This window comes from Acomys minous (genome assembly GCF_964271855.1).
Source record: "Acomys minous genome assembly, chromosome: 11".
Classification (NCBI taxonomy): Eukaryota; Metazoa; Chordata; class Mammalia; order Rodentia; family Muridae; genus Acomys; species Acomys minous.
Genome location: NC_140492.1, coordinates 95,975,468 through 95,991,838, shown reverse-complemented (window position 1 = coordinate 95,991,838; position 16,371 = coordinate 95,975,468). Strand labels below are relative to the sequence as shown.

The 16,371-nt window shown below is 40.6% G+C and overlaps 1 protein-coding gene across 2 annotated transcripts in view; it reads right to left on the bottom strand.

Annotated features, from left to right (window-relative positions):
* Positions 1-593: 593 nt before the first annotated feature.
* The window catches only part of SLC30A5 (solute carrier family 30 member 5), a 33,214-nt gene continuing 17,436 nt past the window's right edge, over positions 594-16,371 (bottom strand). For both annotated transcript variants that reach the window (XM_084801343.1, XM_084801344.1), the window contains 10 exons: positions 15,689-15,765; positions 14,133-14,303; positions 13,362-13,650; positions 12,987-13,195; positions 12,306-12,463; positions 11,083-11,212; positions 8,673-8,868; positions 5,415-5,641; positions 1,864-1,992; positions 594-1,435 (listed from right to left, as the gene is read on the bottom strand). In XM_084801343.1, the coding sequence (XP_084657469.1) occupies positions 1,265-1,435; positions 1,864-1,992; positions 5,415-5,641; positions 8,673-8,868; positions 11,083-11,212; positions 12,306-12,463; positions 12,987-13,195; positions 13,362-13,650; positions 14,133-14,303; positions 15,689-15,765 (1,757 nt within the window). In that variant the 3' untranslated portion in view covers positions 594-1,264. The remainder of the gene's footprint in view (positions 1,436-1,863; positions 1,993-5,414; positions 5,642-8,672; positions 8,869-11,082; positions 11,213-12,305; positions 12,464-12,986; positions 13,196-13,361; positions 13,651-14,132; positions 14,304-15,688; positions 15,766-16,371) is intronic.

Here is a 16,371-nt window from a genome sequence, read left to right as displayed (position 1 = left end):
TGAACAACATTCTTTGGTCATAAAACTGCATATGTCTATCATAATGTTTCTTTAGATTATACATCTAGCTAAAACTGGAAATGATTATGGTAGACAAAGCTATAGAAAGTGATTCTAGAGCCGGCCGTGGTGGCGCATGCCTTTAATCCCAGCACTCGGGAGGCAGAGGCAGGCGGATCGCTGTGAGTTCGAGGCCAGCCTGGTCTACAAAGTGAGTCCAAGACAGCCGAGGCTACAGAGAGAAACCCTGTCTCAAAAGACAAAAAACAAACAAACAAACAAACAAACAAAAAGTGATTCTAGGACATTCTGCTTTCATTGTAGCCAAGAGCTACGTACAAATCTACTTAGATCTTGAAAAACTACTCTGTTATTTATTGTACGTGTACATTTCCCCAGAAATCAGGGAAAAAAAATGTTATAACCACAGGTGGAGAACACAATTTTCAAATGTCAGTTATTGAGACTGCTGCATAGGCGAGGAGGTGACAAGTGAACAGTCGGACTCAGGGCGGCCGCTCCAGGAGGGTCTCAGGATGCCAGAGCACAGGATATTCCACCTCGGAGTGCACAGATAACAGGGAGTAACATGATACAACTTAGTATAAGATCTTTAATCAATTATTCATTTGCAAATACTACCAAAAATAAAAAAATTTATTTAATGGAGTGGTTAAATCACGTAACACATCAGGAACTATACTATAGTTCTCTATTTTCATTGTTTATCTCAAATCGATTTCTCCTCAATAGTTTACATTTCAAGTAGAAATACAGCTTTTACTTAATGGACTTAAATTATAATTAGAAACCAGTTTTTATATACAGAAAATTCATAAATATAGAATTTTATTTCCATTTTGTCCTTCAGATATGCAAAAATCGACTAAAAACTTCATCTGGGTCTTTGTAATAAACATGTAAATACATATTTACAGTGGAGATACTTTCTGATAGAAAGTAAATGCACGGAAGAAATTTTGGTCTTCACCAGCATCCATCATTAAGCGTCCATTTCTGAAGATGTGACAGGAGTACATCATGTTCATTCAAATGTAAGATCCCTTTCATACACATGATTCAAACGGTAACCATGTCCTCTTACACAATTAATGCTTCACTCTGCATTTCAATTTCCTCTTAAAAAGACTCCTTAGTCCAAAAGGAGGGGCTCTAAAGGCTCTGTACAGTTATGTGCAACTATCTTTCCGGTCTGACATGATAGCATCACTCAGCCTCCACTGTTGATGCCACAGGGGACATCTCACATGATGTAAGTACCATCTTTGCAGTATTTCATGGATTCCATTTGTTTTGTCATAGCCAGAACATCATGAAATCCAGTACTTAGGCCAGACATATGCTGAAAGTATGCCTCCTTTTCTACTTGAATTGTTAAGTTGTTTACTCCAGCATCTTTAAGTATTCCTGTAACCTGTTAAAATATTAGAAAATTTAAGAATTTAGGATAATGTATTTAGTACAAGTTTTCTTTTCCAAATGGGCCTTGCGATATAGTCCAGCTGGCCTAGAACTCATGCAGCTCTGCCTGCTTCTGCATCTCTCAGTGCTAGGTTTAAAGGCAAGAGCCACCATGCCCAGCAAGATTGATAATTTATTTATTTATTTATTTAGGTTTTTTGAGACAGGGTTTCTCTATGTAACAGTCCTGGCTGTCTTGGACTCGCTTTGTAGACCAGGCTGGCCTCGAACTCACAGAGATCCGCCTGCCTCTGCCTCCCGAGAGCTGGGATTAAAGGTGTGCGCCACCACACCCGGGCTATATATTTTAAAAGAGTAAATGACTACTAAGCGATATGGTGTATGCAATTCTTTACATGAACTGTCACAGACAAAAATTACCTGCTGTACAACTCTTTGTTCCAGCACATCAGATGTCACCTGTATATGAATTGTCCCTGCTACAACACTGGCAGAATGGCGCCAAAAATGAGGGTCTCGGTATGATAGTAACCCTTCAATTTTCTGTATCTGTGAAATAAACGAGAAGGAGGTATAAAATGATTTTTAAATAAAGTATATAGAGATTACTTGATCTAGAAATCATTATGGTGAGGCCAGAGAAGTGTAAAGGACAGGATAGATAGCTTGTAGTAAGGTGTGCAAGACACACAGAACGTATTTCACTTACTGTAAACATTACCCGAGCACATTTAATGAACTTCAGCGTTCTTTACACTGAGAAATATGTGTACACACACAGTTACAGAGAGAACAGATTAAAAGATAGCCCCAGTTTTCTTTTCCTTTTTTTTTTTTTTTTTTTTTCCAAGACAAGGTTTCTCTGTCTTGGCTGACCTGGACTCCCCTTATAGATCAGGCTGGCCTTGAACTCAGAGATCGCTGGCCTGTCTCCTCAATGCTGGGATTACAGGCATGCACCTCAGTTTCCAACAACAGAGGATTATCAGCTACAGAAAACTAAATGTAATAAGTACATGTAATAATACACTGGCATTAAAATGTATGTTCTTTCAATATAGCAAGCAGAGAAAGCTCATCAACAGTATTTTGCAACTTTAATTCCCGAAGTATTTATTTTTGTTTTTCTTTTACATGTATGGGTGTCTTGCTTGCATGTGCCTGTGTACCATGTGTGTGCCTGGTGTTCACAGAGGCCAGAAGAGGGTGTTGGTCCTTTGGTACTAGCATTACGCAGACCTCTGGGAACTAAATGTGGTCCTTTGAGGACCAGCCAGCGCTCTAACTGCTTACACCTCCTCCAACTCTTCAAATATATTTATGTAGTGAAACAACTTTTAAAGTGTTAATCTGCAATGGGCATATCTGCTGCTATTACTTAGAGATCTGCTTATTATTATGTATATGGATGTTCTGCCTTCATGTATGTATGTGTGTGTATGTATACTATGTGAGGACAGTGCTCATGGAGGTCAGGTTACTGGATCCCATGGAGTTATAAACAACCAAGTCACCACGTGGCTCCTGGGAGCTGCACCTGCATCAACAAGCTCTCTGAAGGGCCAGAACACGGTCCGTGTGAGGGGAATGCTCAATGTTAGCGAGAAAACGCCAAGAAAACAAGACCAGAGTCTTGTGACTTCAGTTTCTTTCTTTCTTTTTCTAGGTTTTTCGAGACACAGGGTTTCTCTGGGTAGCCCTGGCTGTCCTGGGTTTACTTTGTATATCAGGCTGGTCTAGAACTCACAGAGATCCACCTGACTCTACCTACGGAAGTACTGGGATACAAGCATGTGCCACCATGCCTTGTCTGACCTCAAGTTTCTTTTTTTGTTTTTTAAGAAAAGGTTTCTCTGTGTAGCCTTGGCTGTCCTGGACTCACTTTGTAGACCAGGCTGGCCTCGAACTCACAGAGATCCACCTGCCTCTGCCTCCTGAGTGCTGGGATTAAAGGCGTGGGCCACTACGCCCGGCTGACCTCAGTTTCTTAAATATCTTAACCAAAACAATAGAGATAGGTAGGTAGATAGAATTGTTCTTAAAATGTGCTCTCACGGCCCCCAGGTGCGGAGTAGAGGACAGGAGTGGGTTTACTTTACTGCTGATTATTCACTACAGCTGGATAGTATATGGAAAAAACCATGTTTCTGCCACATGGCTTGTGCGCTATGTCCTTGAGACTGTACACGTTAATCATGTAACTCTTAAGCCTCAGAGTGTAAACTGTCTGGTGCTTTTAATAAAGTTGGCTATTGCATGACTTTAGTTCGACTCATTTTTAGGCTCCACTCTCCCAGGTTCACACTGCCAACTAGTGGTGAACACTTAACCACTGAGACATCTCTCTGCCTCTGTATGAACTATTTTTTTGAAATAAAAAATACTTTTTAGAACTGAGGATGTAGTTAGTTGACAGATTGTTTGCCCAATATTTACAAACCCCTGGGTTCAATCCCATGTGCTGGAAACTAAAAGAGGTGAGGTGATATATGCTTGCATTTCTAGTACTTGGGAGCCAGAGGCAGAAGAATCTAAACTCAAGGCTATCCAAGGCTACATGTAGAATTCAAGTCCAGCCTGGGCTCCATACACAAGACCCCATTTCAAAAGCAATAGGAAGGTATTAAAAAGTATGACATAGTATCTATGAATTATGAGAGCATGAGAAAACTTAGGTAACTTTTTAAAAGAATCTAAGAAGTGGGTGAAGCTGGGCATAGAGGCACATGCCTATAATCCTACCCCCAGGGAGATTTAAGAATTGCTGCAAATTTGAGGCCATCCCAGGTTACAGAGTGAGTATCAGGCCAACTAGAGCTATGTAGCAAGACCCTATCTAAAAACAAAACAAAACAAAAAAACTGTATAATCACAAAACAGGGTTCTACCAATTATATTTATAATATATATTTATATATGTTTTAGTTTACTTTGTTTTGAAGCACCTTTTCTTTTTTAATGACTTGTTTTTATTTTATGTGCACTGGTGTTTTGCCTGCAGGTATGTCTGTGTGAGGGTATTGGATCCAAGGGAACTGGAGTTACAGACAGGTGTGAGCTGCCATGTGGTGCTGGGAATTGAACCTAGGCCCTCTTGAGCCATTTCTCAAGCACTTTTTCAATTGTGTGTGTGTGTGTGTGTGTGTGTGTGTGTGTGTGTGTGTGTATGTGCAGGCCCAGTGAGGTTATCCTCAAAAATGCCATGTACCCTCTTTCAAACAGGGTCTCCCTGGCTCAGAACTTCTAAATCAGGCTGTCCTGACCTACTGGGAATGCAGGCGACACTGCCATTCTTTCCCCATTACATGGTTCTGGGGACTGAGCTCAGATCCTCAGGCTTGTGAGGCAGGCCCTCTGCTGAATGAGTTACTTCCTAGCTTCCTGTCTCTTCTTTTTGAGATAGGGCGATGTAGCCCAGGAGAGCTTTGAACTTCTGATCCTCTTCCCTCTGCCTCTCAAGTGCTGGGCCACATCTTCCACCATGCCCTGCTCATGCATGCTTTAACTAATACTGAAAAGAAACAAAAGGAAACCAAAAAACAAAATCCTAACATCACACAACTAACCTGAATTAGAAAACCAGCGTCTTCACCGTATGGAATCTTTCCGTTTACTTAGCTTCTGCTCTGTGCACGGCTTCATCTCTTCTCCCTTCCTGCCCACTCAGGCCGCACACTTCCCTTTCCAGCAGCACTGGGTTGACTGCAGAGCTTGTATATGTGTTTGCATCCTCAGCTCTTTTTATTTTCAGACAGTGTCACTAAAGTTGCCCAGGCTGCCCTTAAACTTTGGTCATCTTACAAAGCAACTGCGATTATAGTCTTATACCACTAAGTCTGCACCTGTTTTGTTTATGTTTGCTAAGTTACACTGTATTTTACTCACTTATATCTTGCACATTTCTTGTTAGATCAATTTATTCAACATTAGGTGCTATTTTTAAAGGACAGGGTAAGTAACGAGGAAAGTACCTTTTCTAAAGCAGTATGTAGTTCTTTCTCGTATTCAGGTGGCAGTCTCAGAAGTAAAACTTGACAGGCATCTTTAATCAGTGGGATAACACTGAGAAATATTAACACGGCAATAAAAAGAGAACATAGGGGATCGGCAATAAACCATCCAAACTGCTCGATAAGAACCGTGGAAACAATCACACCGATGCTGCCCAGCGTGTCTGCCAATACATGGAGGAATACGCCTACAAAGGAACCGATAAGGACGTGAGAAAGCGAACTTCATCTCATTCAGCTCTTTACCCATCCTATACTATCAGCACCAGGCACCTTGCTGGTAGGTGGCCCTTCAAAGCGACTAAAACATGGTTACTGTCAAAGAATTCAGAGTACAGGGTATCTAAGGATGCAGGCAACAGTGACAGAGTGCGGTAAGCAAGAGCTCTACTACTGAGCTATGTACTAAGCCTTTGAGCCTTTTTTTTCTTTTGTAAATCTATTGCCAACCATGGTGGCACAGGCCTTTAATTCCAGCACCCAGGAAGCAACGGCAAGGCAGAGTGAGAGCTACATAGTGAGACTTTGTCTTTAAGAAGTATGTATTTCAAGGCTACCTTGTACTGCACAAAAATAAGTTACATAGCCAGGTGGTGGCACATGCCTTTAATCTCAGCACTTGGGAGGCAGAAACCAGCCTGGTCTACCGAGTGAGTCCAGGACAGTCAAGGCTACACAGAGAAACCTTGTTTCACGGGAAAAAAAGTTATATAAGTAGTTAAAAAATGGAGTGTTTTCCATAATCTTTTTAGAAGAATCCTTTAGAAAATAATGTAGTTAAGTTTGTATTTGAAAAAAAGAATGTTTTTAAAGGTTATTTCTGCCTACAAAAACTTGAAAGTAAAATTATTTTTTTGAAAAAAGTATGTATTGGGCTGGAGAGATGGCTCAGAGGTTAAGAGCACTGGCTGCTCTTCCAAAGGTGCTGAGTTCAATTCCCAGCAACCACATGGTGGCTCACAGCCATCCATAATGAGACCTGGTGCCCTCTTTTGGTGTGCAGGCAGAATACTGTATACAAAATAAACGAATAAATCTTAAAAAAAAAAAAGAAAAAAAAAAAAAAAAGAAAAAAGTACGTATTTATTACTGCGTGTGATGTGCATGACTCAAAGCACGTGTGGTGGTCAGAGGCATTATAAGCATTTATATTATTATTATTATTATTATTATTATTATTATTATTATTATTATTATTATTATTTTGGTTTTTCAAGACAGGGTTTCTCTGTGTAGCCTTGGCTATCCTGGACTCCTTTTGTAGAGCAGGCTGGTCTTGAACTCATAGCGATCCGCCTGCCTCTGCCTCCCGAGTGCTGGGATTAAAGGCGTGTGCCACCACACCCGGCCTAGCATTTATATTATTACACACATATACAATAAACTATGTATAGCAAGAAGAATCATAAAATAATCATGAATTATATAAATGTTGCATTCTTAGCGTTTTGGCTATTTCTATTTGGCAGCCTTGAAGAGAACATCTTTCTTATCTTGGTGTAAATCAATATCTATCATATCCCATCATTATCAACTTTATTTTTGTTTTTTCAAGACATGATTTTTCTGTGTAGCCTTGGGCTTTGTAGACAGGCTAGCCTTGAACTCATAGTGATCCACCTGCCTCTGCCTCCCAAGTGCGCCACCACGCCCAGCTTGTCATTATCAACTTAAAACATCTATCTAGACCTAAAAACATCTTAACTCCTAAACAACTGTCAGAGGCAGTTGTGAGGAATAGTTTCCTCCTTCTCCTTTACATGACTTCCAGGGATTAACTCTGGCCATTAGGTCATCAGCAAGCTCCTTTACCTCAGTCACTCTACCAGTTACCTTGAGCCAAGATTCCACATTACCCAATTACTAACAATAAACCATCGGTATAAAGACTCACTACCACAAGACATCAATACAATCCTACTATTTTTACAGCACAACAAACATGTAGGTTTGTTAATGGTTCACTGAAGTGTTTCCCTTGCAGTCAGAATATTCTTCTGTATATATGAAAAAAGGCTGTACTTACAGCAAGTTATTTAAACACGAGTCTTTATGCAAAGCGTGCCTCCTTGTTTGCTTTTATGGCGCTGATATTCAAAGGCTGCATGTACGGTAGGCAACTGCAGATACATCTCTCTGTACCTGAGCTCCATCTCTAGGCCCTTCATCTCCTTTTGTAAAATGACTTTACTGTGGAGGAACACAACAGAGGCTCTCTCCACTCGCCTACTTTTATAGTGTAGTACCCCATCCTGCCTACAGGTACAATGCTTCACGACTGTGGATCTTCAGAACTCTCACTAGTGGGAACACCAGGCCCAACGATCAGACTGTCCTAACTGCTCCTCTTCTCGGCTACTACTCCACGCTGAGGCGGAGTCTCACCACGTGTACCTGAGTCACGAGGTAACTGCTTTTCTGTGATGGACTTTCGCTGTTGCACTTTACGGAGTCTCTGCTTCCCTCTTCTTCTGTGCAGGGAGCCTTGGGCATGGTAGGCAAGCCCTTCACTGAGCTACACTCTTGCATGTCTCCTTTTTAAAATTCCTGAGTAGTAACTGTAGCAGAATGCTGGGCCTCGGTCCAGGAGTGAGTCATGTGAGGAGAGTTCTGGGTGCTTGTGAGAGCACTCCAAAGAACCAGACAAGTCTTGTGACCTCGGTTTCTTTAAAACAGAATTGCTCTTGGATTATGTTGTCGCGCTCCTCCTTCAGGTATAGAGTGGCTCACCTTAGACTACTCATTACTGCTCACTGCTGTTATTCAATTAAATGTTTACACTATTTTTATATGTTTCTATGGAAAAACATGTTTTTGCCACATGCAGTTTGTCCTTGTGACTGCATATAGTTTAAGCTCATGAACTTTACTCATGTGACCTTTCTTTTTTAAATTTATTTTTATTTTATGTTCATTGGTGTTTGCCTGCATGTATGTCTGTGTGAAGCTCTCAGAAGCCTGGGAACTGGAGTGACAGACAGGTGTGAGCTGCCATGTGGGTGCTAGGAATCGAACCATCTCTGCAGCCCCATGAGACCTTTCTTAACTCTCAGACTTTAAAGTGTCTGATGCTCTGAATAAAGCTGGCTACTGCATGACACTTGAGTCTTCTCATTTACTGGCTCCACTTCCCGGGTCCTACCTCCTCTAGAGCAGCGACACCAGAAAGCACACACGATTGAGACAACTAAAGCAGAACAGTACTTCCTAAGGACTCACCCCTCATGTTAGCGTTCATGCCTCCGCCTGTGAATCCGTGGCTGTGGCCGTGGTCACTGTGCCCATGAGCATGGTGGGAATGGCTGTGATCAGATGAGTGGCAGTGCCCTTGAGACGCTCCGTGCCCATGGCTATGGGCATGGCTAAAGGCACAGATACCAATGAGGTTTACTACCAGCCCTCCAATGGAAACTGGCTAGCAAAAAGGAGAAAAGAAAACTTTAACTGTGAAGCTAAGAAAAAAGAGTTGCTATTTAGAAAATCGACATGTACTGTATGGAAGCATCGCCTGTCAGTAAAAAGCTGATGGCTTACTAGCTGAGGCAGGAAATAGGAGGTGGGAGTTCTGGAGGAAAAAGATGAACTCTGAGAAAGTCAGAGGCGGGAGATTCATCCTGGACTCTGAGGAAGATAGACCCATGAAACTAAGGAGAGGTAACCAGCCATGTGGCACATACAGAACAGAGTAAATGGGTGAAATAAGTTATGAGGTAGTCAAGGAATGAGCCAACGCTTATGGTCCAGGCATTTATTCACAAATAATAAAGTCTGAATCATTGTTTGAGGAACTGGGGCATGGGTGGAAAACCAGTGGTTTCAAATGCTTAAGAAAGCACTTGTAACAAGGATTTGAATTCAAGTGACACAGAATGGCAAATCTGGGCTGGGCACCGTGCTGCATACCTCTAATCCAGCATCCAGGAGGCAGAGACAAGCCCATCTCGGAATTCTAGGCCAGCCTGGGCTACACAGTGAGAACCTGTCTCAAAACAGACAGACACGGGGCTGGAGAAATGGCTCAGTGGTTAAGAGCGCCATCTGCTTTTCCAGAGGTCCTGAGTTCAATTCCCAGCAACAACATGGTGGCTCACAACCATCTATAATGTTATCTGATACCCTCTTCTGCAGATAAAGCACTCATATACAATAAACAAATCTTAAAAAAAAAAAAAACAAAAACCCAGACAGGCAGGTACATCCTTGGTTCAAATGTACAACTGAACCAAAACTCCAAACTATGTTTAGTCTGTTGAGAATTAATTGTTCATTTTTAATCTCCTGTTCCCAGGGATTTCACACTCTCTCTGGCTGCCATGGGCACTAGGCATGCTATGTGGTGTATACATACACACATACAGGAAAAACATCCACACACATAATTAAAAATTCAAGTGCCAGCACATTGATACAAAAAAGAATTAATGATACAGAACTCATCTTAGCTGTGGAAGAATGAGTAAACAGCAACCACCAGTCAGTGCTGCTAAAAGGAGTATGCGTAAGATACAACAGGGATGCTGAGAGGAAGAGACCCCGAGAGACTGAAGATGGAAGAGAGGAGTGGGCTTAAGGGACAGTATCCCAACAGAGGAGACACGCAAGCAACACCTCAAAACAATCAGAAGGGCAGCGTGAAGGAAGGACATGCCACCTACAAGGAACTACATGCATAAGGGTTGGGGTATAGGAAGAACTGAAAGTTGCTTTAATAGTTATATAATGTATTGGGAAAAACCTGTACAATTTTTATTCTTCTCTGATTTTATCTCTGACATATTACAAATGCCTTCAGATTCTTAAAAATACAATTTTGGAAAAAAATTTATTAAGTCATAATATATGTTTTATAATGTAACTATATTTATCTAAGATATTTGAGAAAAGGATTAATTTCTCTTTTCTTTCTTTTTCCAAGACAAGTTTTCTTTCTGTAGCTTTGGCTGTCTTGGACTCACTCTGTAGACTAGGCTAGCCTTGAATTCACAGAGATCTGCCTGCCTCTGCCTCCTGAGTGCTGGGATTACAGGCATGCACCACCACGGCTGGCTTCAAGAAAAGGATTAATATAATATAATATAATATAATATAATATAATATAATATAATATAATATAATAATATAATATAATAATATAAACATGGCAGTCTTTTTTAGACCTCAATGTGTGCCTGAAGCTATGGATGGTACCAAGCCAGCCCATACATGCTGTGTTCTGTTCTATACATACACACTTATAATAAAGCACAAGTTAGGCACAGTAAGAGACTAATGGTAACAGTAAGAAGATAGAACCATTATAATAATGCAGTGCAATACAACAGCTAGAGTCCTCTTGACTATCTCTGAGGTGCTGGGCTTAAAGGCACGCATCATAACACACTGCTTAAAAATGACTAAAACTTTAGGTTTATTTGTTCAAGGAGTTTTTCATTTAGTAGACCATGGTTAATAAAATTGCACACAATGAAATAGTGCATAAGGGAGACTAAAGTACCAAGAATGGAAGTTATGCTGATTTAAACAAAAATTAAAGCTACCATAGGCCAATAGCTACACCTAGTTAGCCCTTGGTAGGGAAAAGCCATGTAAATATGAGTGGAAACTTAAACAGGAAAAGAAAAAGACTTACTGTCAACATGTTTGTGTCTAGTTCCGGAGGATCAATCAATCTAGCCACTGACTCCATAAACACAAAAAAAGCTATCACTATCAGGAAAAGTCCATTAATTAATCCAGAGAGAATTTCTATTCGGCCATACCTAAAAACACACAATAATTTTTAGAAAAAAAGACTGACAAGTATTTTAAAAATATAAACATTACAAACTTAGAATAGTGAGGAAACAAGTCCAGCTTTTCATACTAAGTTACTAATAATGTAAATTATTAAAATTTAAAGATACTATCAATATTCAAAACTCATTCCAAACATATTTGTTGAAATTTTATATATACAAAGCCCTTTTTAAAATGCCATTTTATAAAAAGCCTTGTCTAATTTTTTTTTTTAGCAAATCTCTTTCTCTCTCAAACTACAATGTTTCCTGTATCTCTATGGCACACAGATTCTGTTCTGTACCAAAATTATTGTATATTTGGTTCATTCATCTTTCAAAATATAAATCACTGGGTCTGGAAAGACGGCCCAGAAGTTATGAGCACTTGGTGCTTTGGCAGAGAACCCAGGAACCCAGGGGATCTGACTGCCTCTTCTGGTCTCTGTGGGCATCAGGCATGCTATGGCATACACACATACATGCAGCCAAATACTTAACATATGAAACAAAACAAATTTTTTTTGTTTTTGGAGCCAGGGTTTCTTTGTGTAGCCTTGGCTGTCCTGGACTCACTTTGTAGACCAGGCTGGCCTGGAACTCACAGAGATCCGCCTGCCTCTGCCTACCGAGTGCTGGGATTAAAGGCGTGTGCCACCACTGCCAGGCTCAAAACAAAACCTTAAAACAATACAAAACCACACAAGAATTCCAAAATATAAACAATTGGTAAGGGGTGGATTTATTTAGAATAAGTCTTCCTAAATAGCTTTTATACAAAAGAGATTTTAATAATGGGAAGATATTTTCATATAGTCACTTCAGATTTTGAATACTTTTAACACAAAAGACGTGAATGGTCATGAATATTTCATCTCCCAAAGAAACATGCTGAACAAAAATGTGAACATTTTAGGTGGTGTTTTTCTTTTAGCCTCTAAACAGATGTGTTAGGAAGAATAACCTTTAGCCAACTGCCATTCAGAATTAGTCAAATGTGTACCAGCATTATTCTCTGTACTGCCAGTACTGACTTTTGCCGCTGAAGGCCGTCCTCAGGCCCTGACAGCACACCTACCCATAGGAGAAAGTCCGGGTTGCCTTCCATCGACTCATGAGGGCAGCAAAGAGTCCCATGACCAGAGCCGAGCAGTCAAAGAGCATGTGGAAGCCATCTGAGATCAGGCCTAGACTATTGGTTAGCACTCCATAGAACAACTCCACAAAGGTAAAAAGCTAAAAAGAGGGTTAAAAAATTATGGGAGGAGCATGTTGAGAAATACATTACCACGGAGAATTAGTAGATTCTAATCATAAGATTTAACCAATTACCCAAACCTTCTTTGAAGATGTGCTTAAAATTCTATTGCTAGAAACTATATTTTATATAGATTATGAAGAACTAGGCCAATCAGATACATTTATTTTATAAACTAAAAGGCACTGTTTGATTTGTATGTGGGAATCAACAGACGAGGCTCTAAAATGTCAGCATCAGCAGTTACGTACTGACGACATATAAGAGGCAACTCTACCCCTTACAAGCTACTGTAGCAGTGATTTAAAGCAGCATACGAAATCAGAATTTCCACAATCCTCCAAAGACTGTTTGCCTCGTTTATAGGATCCTTGCTACTAGAGAAAAATATAAGTTTTAGCTCATCTTTGTCAGAAACTTGTGAAGTACTAAAATTACACATCCCACCAACATAAAAACATTGTGCTTTAAATATATAGCACTAATATTTAAAACTCTTACCAGATTCAAGCACAAGAAGTAAAAGATCTGCCTAGAGTCACTCTCCTCAAGAATCTGTTTTAGTGATTCCTTAATAAACCTAGGGATCGACTGAGAGCTATGCTGAAAAGCATCACCCATGAAGTGATAGAGTGGTGCTCCTTCAGGAGAATATCCAATAAGGGTACCTTTCTGTCCTCTCTTAGAGGGAGATGATAGGATGTTGGCCGCTACAAAGAGAAAAAAGAGAATATGGTCCAAGTTTTGAATGGATAAGCATCAACATGGCCACTGCCAGCCAGCACTCAACTGAGAGCACTGAATAGTATCTAAATGAAGGCTTGAGCACCAGAAACCATAAAGACTTCAGGAAGAGAAAAGCAGGCAAATGCTTACACAAAATGAAGAACACGGCACTCACTACCACGCCTCCAGACAGGACATGCTCTGTGCTCTCCTGCTGTGCTGCTCTGTTCATAGCCCGGAGTTGGTCTGTTATGGGATGAGTCCAAAAATTTCCAAAAAGGAGAGCACTAATGAAAATGGGAAAGGATCCATAGCGGGCACATTTGGAAACGTCCATTTTGGCTGAACACATGGAATCCATATAAAAATCCAGGATCATGACAAAAAAAATAACTGTGGTGAAAGGCATGATGAGAGAAAACCAAGACTCAACTTTACTCTAGAAATAAAAAACACAAACAACACAACACACAATCAGTATTCTATGGAGAAAAAGTTTAATTTTACAAGATGTTTCTGTTAATCACTTTGTACATAAACAAATACTCATGACTGAATATGATTCACAAAATGCCAGCATGTGAAAGTCACAAGATATTGGTATACTTTCCCAGTATCCCCCAGGGCACTAACAACAAAACCCTATTCTTGTTGAACTTTATAAATACTAAGTAGCCAAAACCTGAGTTCAAGACTACTAACTGGTAGTCTTTCATTGAATCCTTTGGGCCATAGAAATGTGAAATATACATAAACATAATAGTATTTGACTTACATTTTTATCAACAATTAGAACTAAAAAAAAAAAAAAAAAGCAAAGATAATTTAAGCCACTATCAGCCTCAAATTAAAAAATTCTCAATTGAAATTTCTGTTGAATAGTAACTCATTTTACTTGTTATCAACAGCTCTCAATCTTACCTCAGTTGTCACAGAAAGAACAATCACCCAGGGGCACAAGAGAAAAACAGAAACAAGTTGGGATAAGGCCTGAAGGCGCTTAGCTCCACCGACATCTGCAGAGAGCTTTCTGGAAGCCGTGTGAAAACCAACTTTACAACATAAAGCCAGCACCAGCAAGAGTACTCCACCCTATGAGTGAAATATTTCATTAAAAAAACATATATACTATCATATTCAACTCCTTACAGATTTATGTTATGTACAACATTTTGAGACAGAGCCTAACTATGCAGCTGTGGCTGGCTTGGAACTTGCTATGTAGATCAGGCTGGCTTTACACTCAAGAGACCTGCCTGCCCTTCTCTGCCTCCCAATGTGCCACCACACCTGGCAGTGTTGAGGACTGACCCTAGGACTCTGTACGTGCTAGGCAAGCACTCTACCACTGACCTACATCCCTTGCCCTGCATTTTTTGTTTTAATTTAAAACACGTGTGCTTGTATGTATGTGTCTGCACGAGTGTACTGGCACCACTAGTGCGGATGGCTGTGGAGGACAGAAGAGGGCGGTAGATCCCCTGTACCTGGAGATACAAATGGTTTTGAGTTCCCTGATACAGGTGCTGGGAATAGGTCCTCTGCAAGAGCAGTCAGCACTCTCTTCTTCTTCTTCTTTTTTTTTCTTTTTCCTGAGACAGGGTTTCTCTGTGTAGCCTTGGCTGTCCTGGACTTGCCTTGTAGACCAGGCTGGCTTTGAACTCAAGAGAGATCCACCTGTTTCTGCCTTCTAAGTGGCAGTAAGCACTCTTAACCAGTAAGCCTTATCTTCTTGATTATATATATCTTGAAGAAATAGAAATTATTTTAGTGTTGTAAACGTTTTATGTGTATGAGTGTTTTGCCTGCATGTATGTCTGTGTGCCACCTGCATGCCTGGTGCACTGCATTCCCTGGGACTAGAGTTACAGATGGTTGTGACCTGCTATATGGGTCCAGGGAATCAAGTGAGTCCTGTGGAAGAGCAGCAAGAGGTTTTAATGGCTGAGTCATCTCTTCAGTACCAAGATAATAAATATATTTTTGGAACAATATTGATGACATAGCCCAGGGTGGCCTGGAAATCGGAGATCCTCTTATCTCAGCCTCTTCTGTGCTAGGAGTAAAGGTATGTGTTAGGTATAAGTGAAATTTAAAAATTATAAATTCCATGGTAGTACATGCCTAGAGGTGGAGATAGGAGGATTAAGTGTTCAAGGTCACCTTTGGCTACAGGTCGAGTTCAAGGACAGCTGGGCTACAGGAGGCTCTGTCCCCCACCCCCAAAGTTATACTTGCTGTGACCTTTGAATTCCTTTTTTTTTTTTTTTAAGATTTATTTATTTACTGTATGAATGTACATTTACACTTGGCAGTCCAGAAGAGGGCATCAGATCACATTATAGATGGTTGTGAGCCAGCATGTGGTTGCTGGGAATTGAACTGAAGACCTTTGGAAGAGCAGCCAGTGCTCTTAACCACTGAGCCATCTCTCCAGCCCCTGACTTTTCAATTCTATTTGTAACAAAAGATGATACCTTGTGATCTGCAACACCTAGGAAGGCGATAGCCGTATAAAGCATATGAGTTAGAGCACTGTCATGATGTCCTTCAGCTGAAGAAACTAGAGTAAAGGAAAATACTTTTAAATCCCAACTCCCAAAGCTAAGGTTCTCTTGAAATTTTAGCTACTTTATTTTGAAGACACACTGGTTTGGGTATGCCAAACTCAACTATTCTTAGTAGCATGTTACTCTTGAAAAGAAAACAATTTAGTTTAATTCTAAAAAAAAAAAAACTTATAAATAAGAATGGTCTATGATTTTTTGTTTTCATTTTTTTCCCTTTCCCCCAACTGTTGGCTTTAGAGCCACAGCCTTAAAACACAGCCAAAGACACTCTTGAATTCTTGCCCCTGCCTCCCAAGTGATGGGCTTAAAGGGTGTGCTACCACACCTGGCTTCTGTGTGTACTGCTGTTTCCAGCAATGCGTGTGCTGGAGGCAGTGACTACATTTTGGTTCTTAGAGGCAGGCATAGGGAAGGCATGCCCTTGGTCTACTCCTGTCTGATGAGACGGAGGCTGCACCGTCAGATCAGTCTGTACCATCAGTCTTGACCTTGCCTGCTCTACACTGCTGACCACACAGGCCCCAGCATAGGAAAGGACATGCATCACAAGCACCTGGAGCCTTTTCTGCTCCTTCTCAGTGTAACACAGG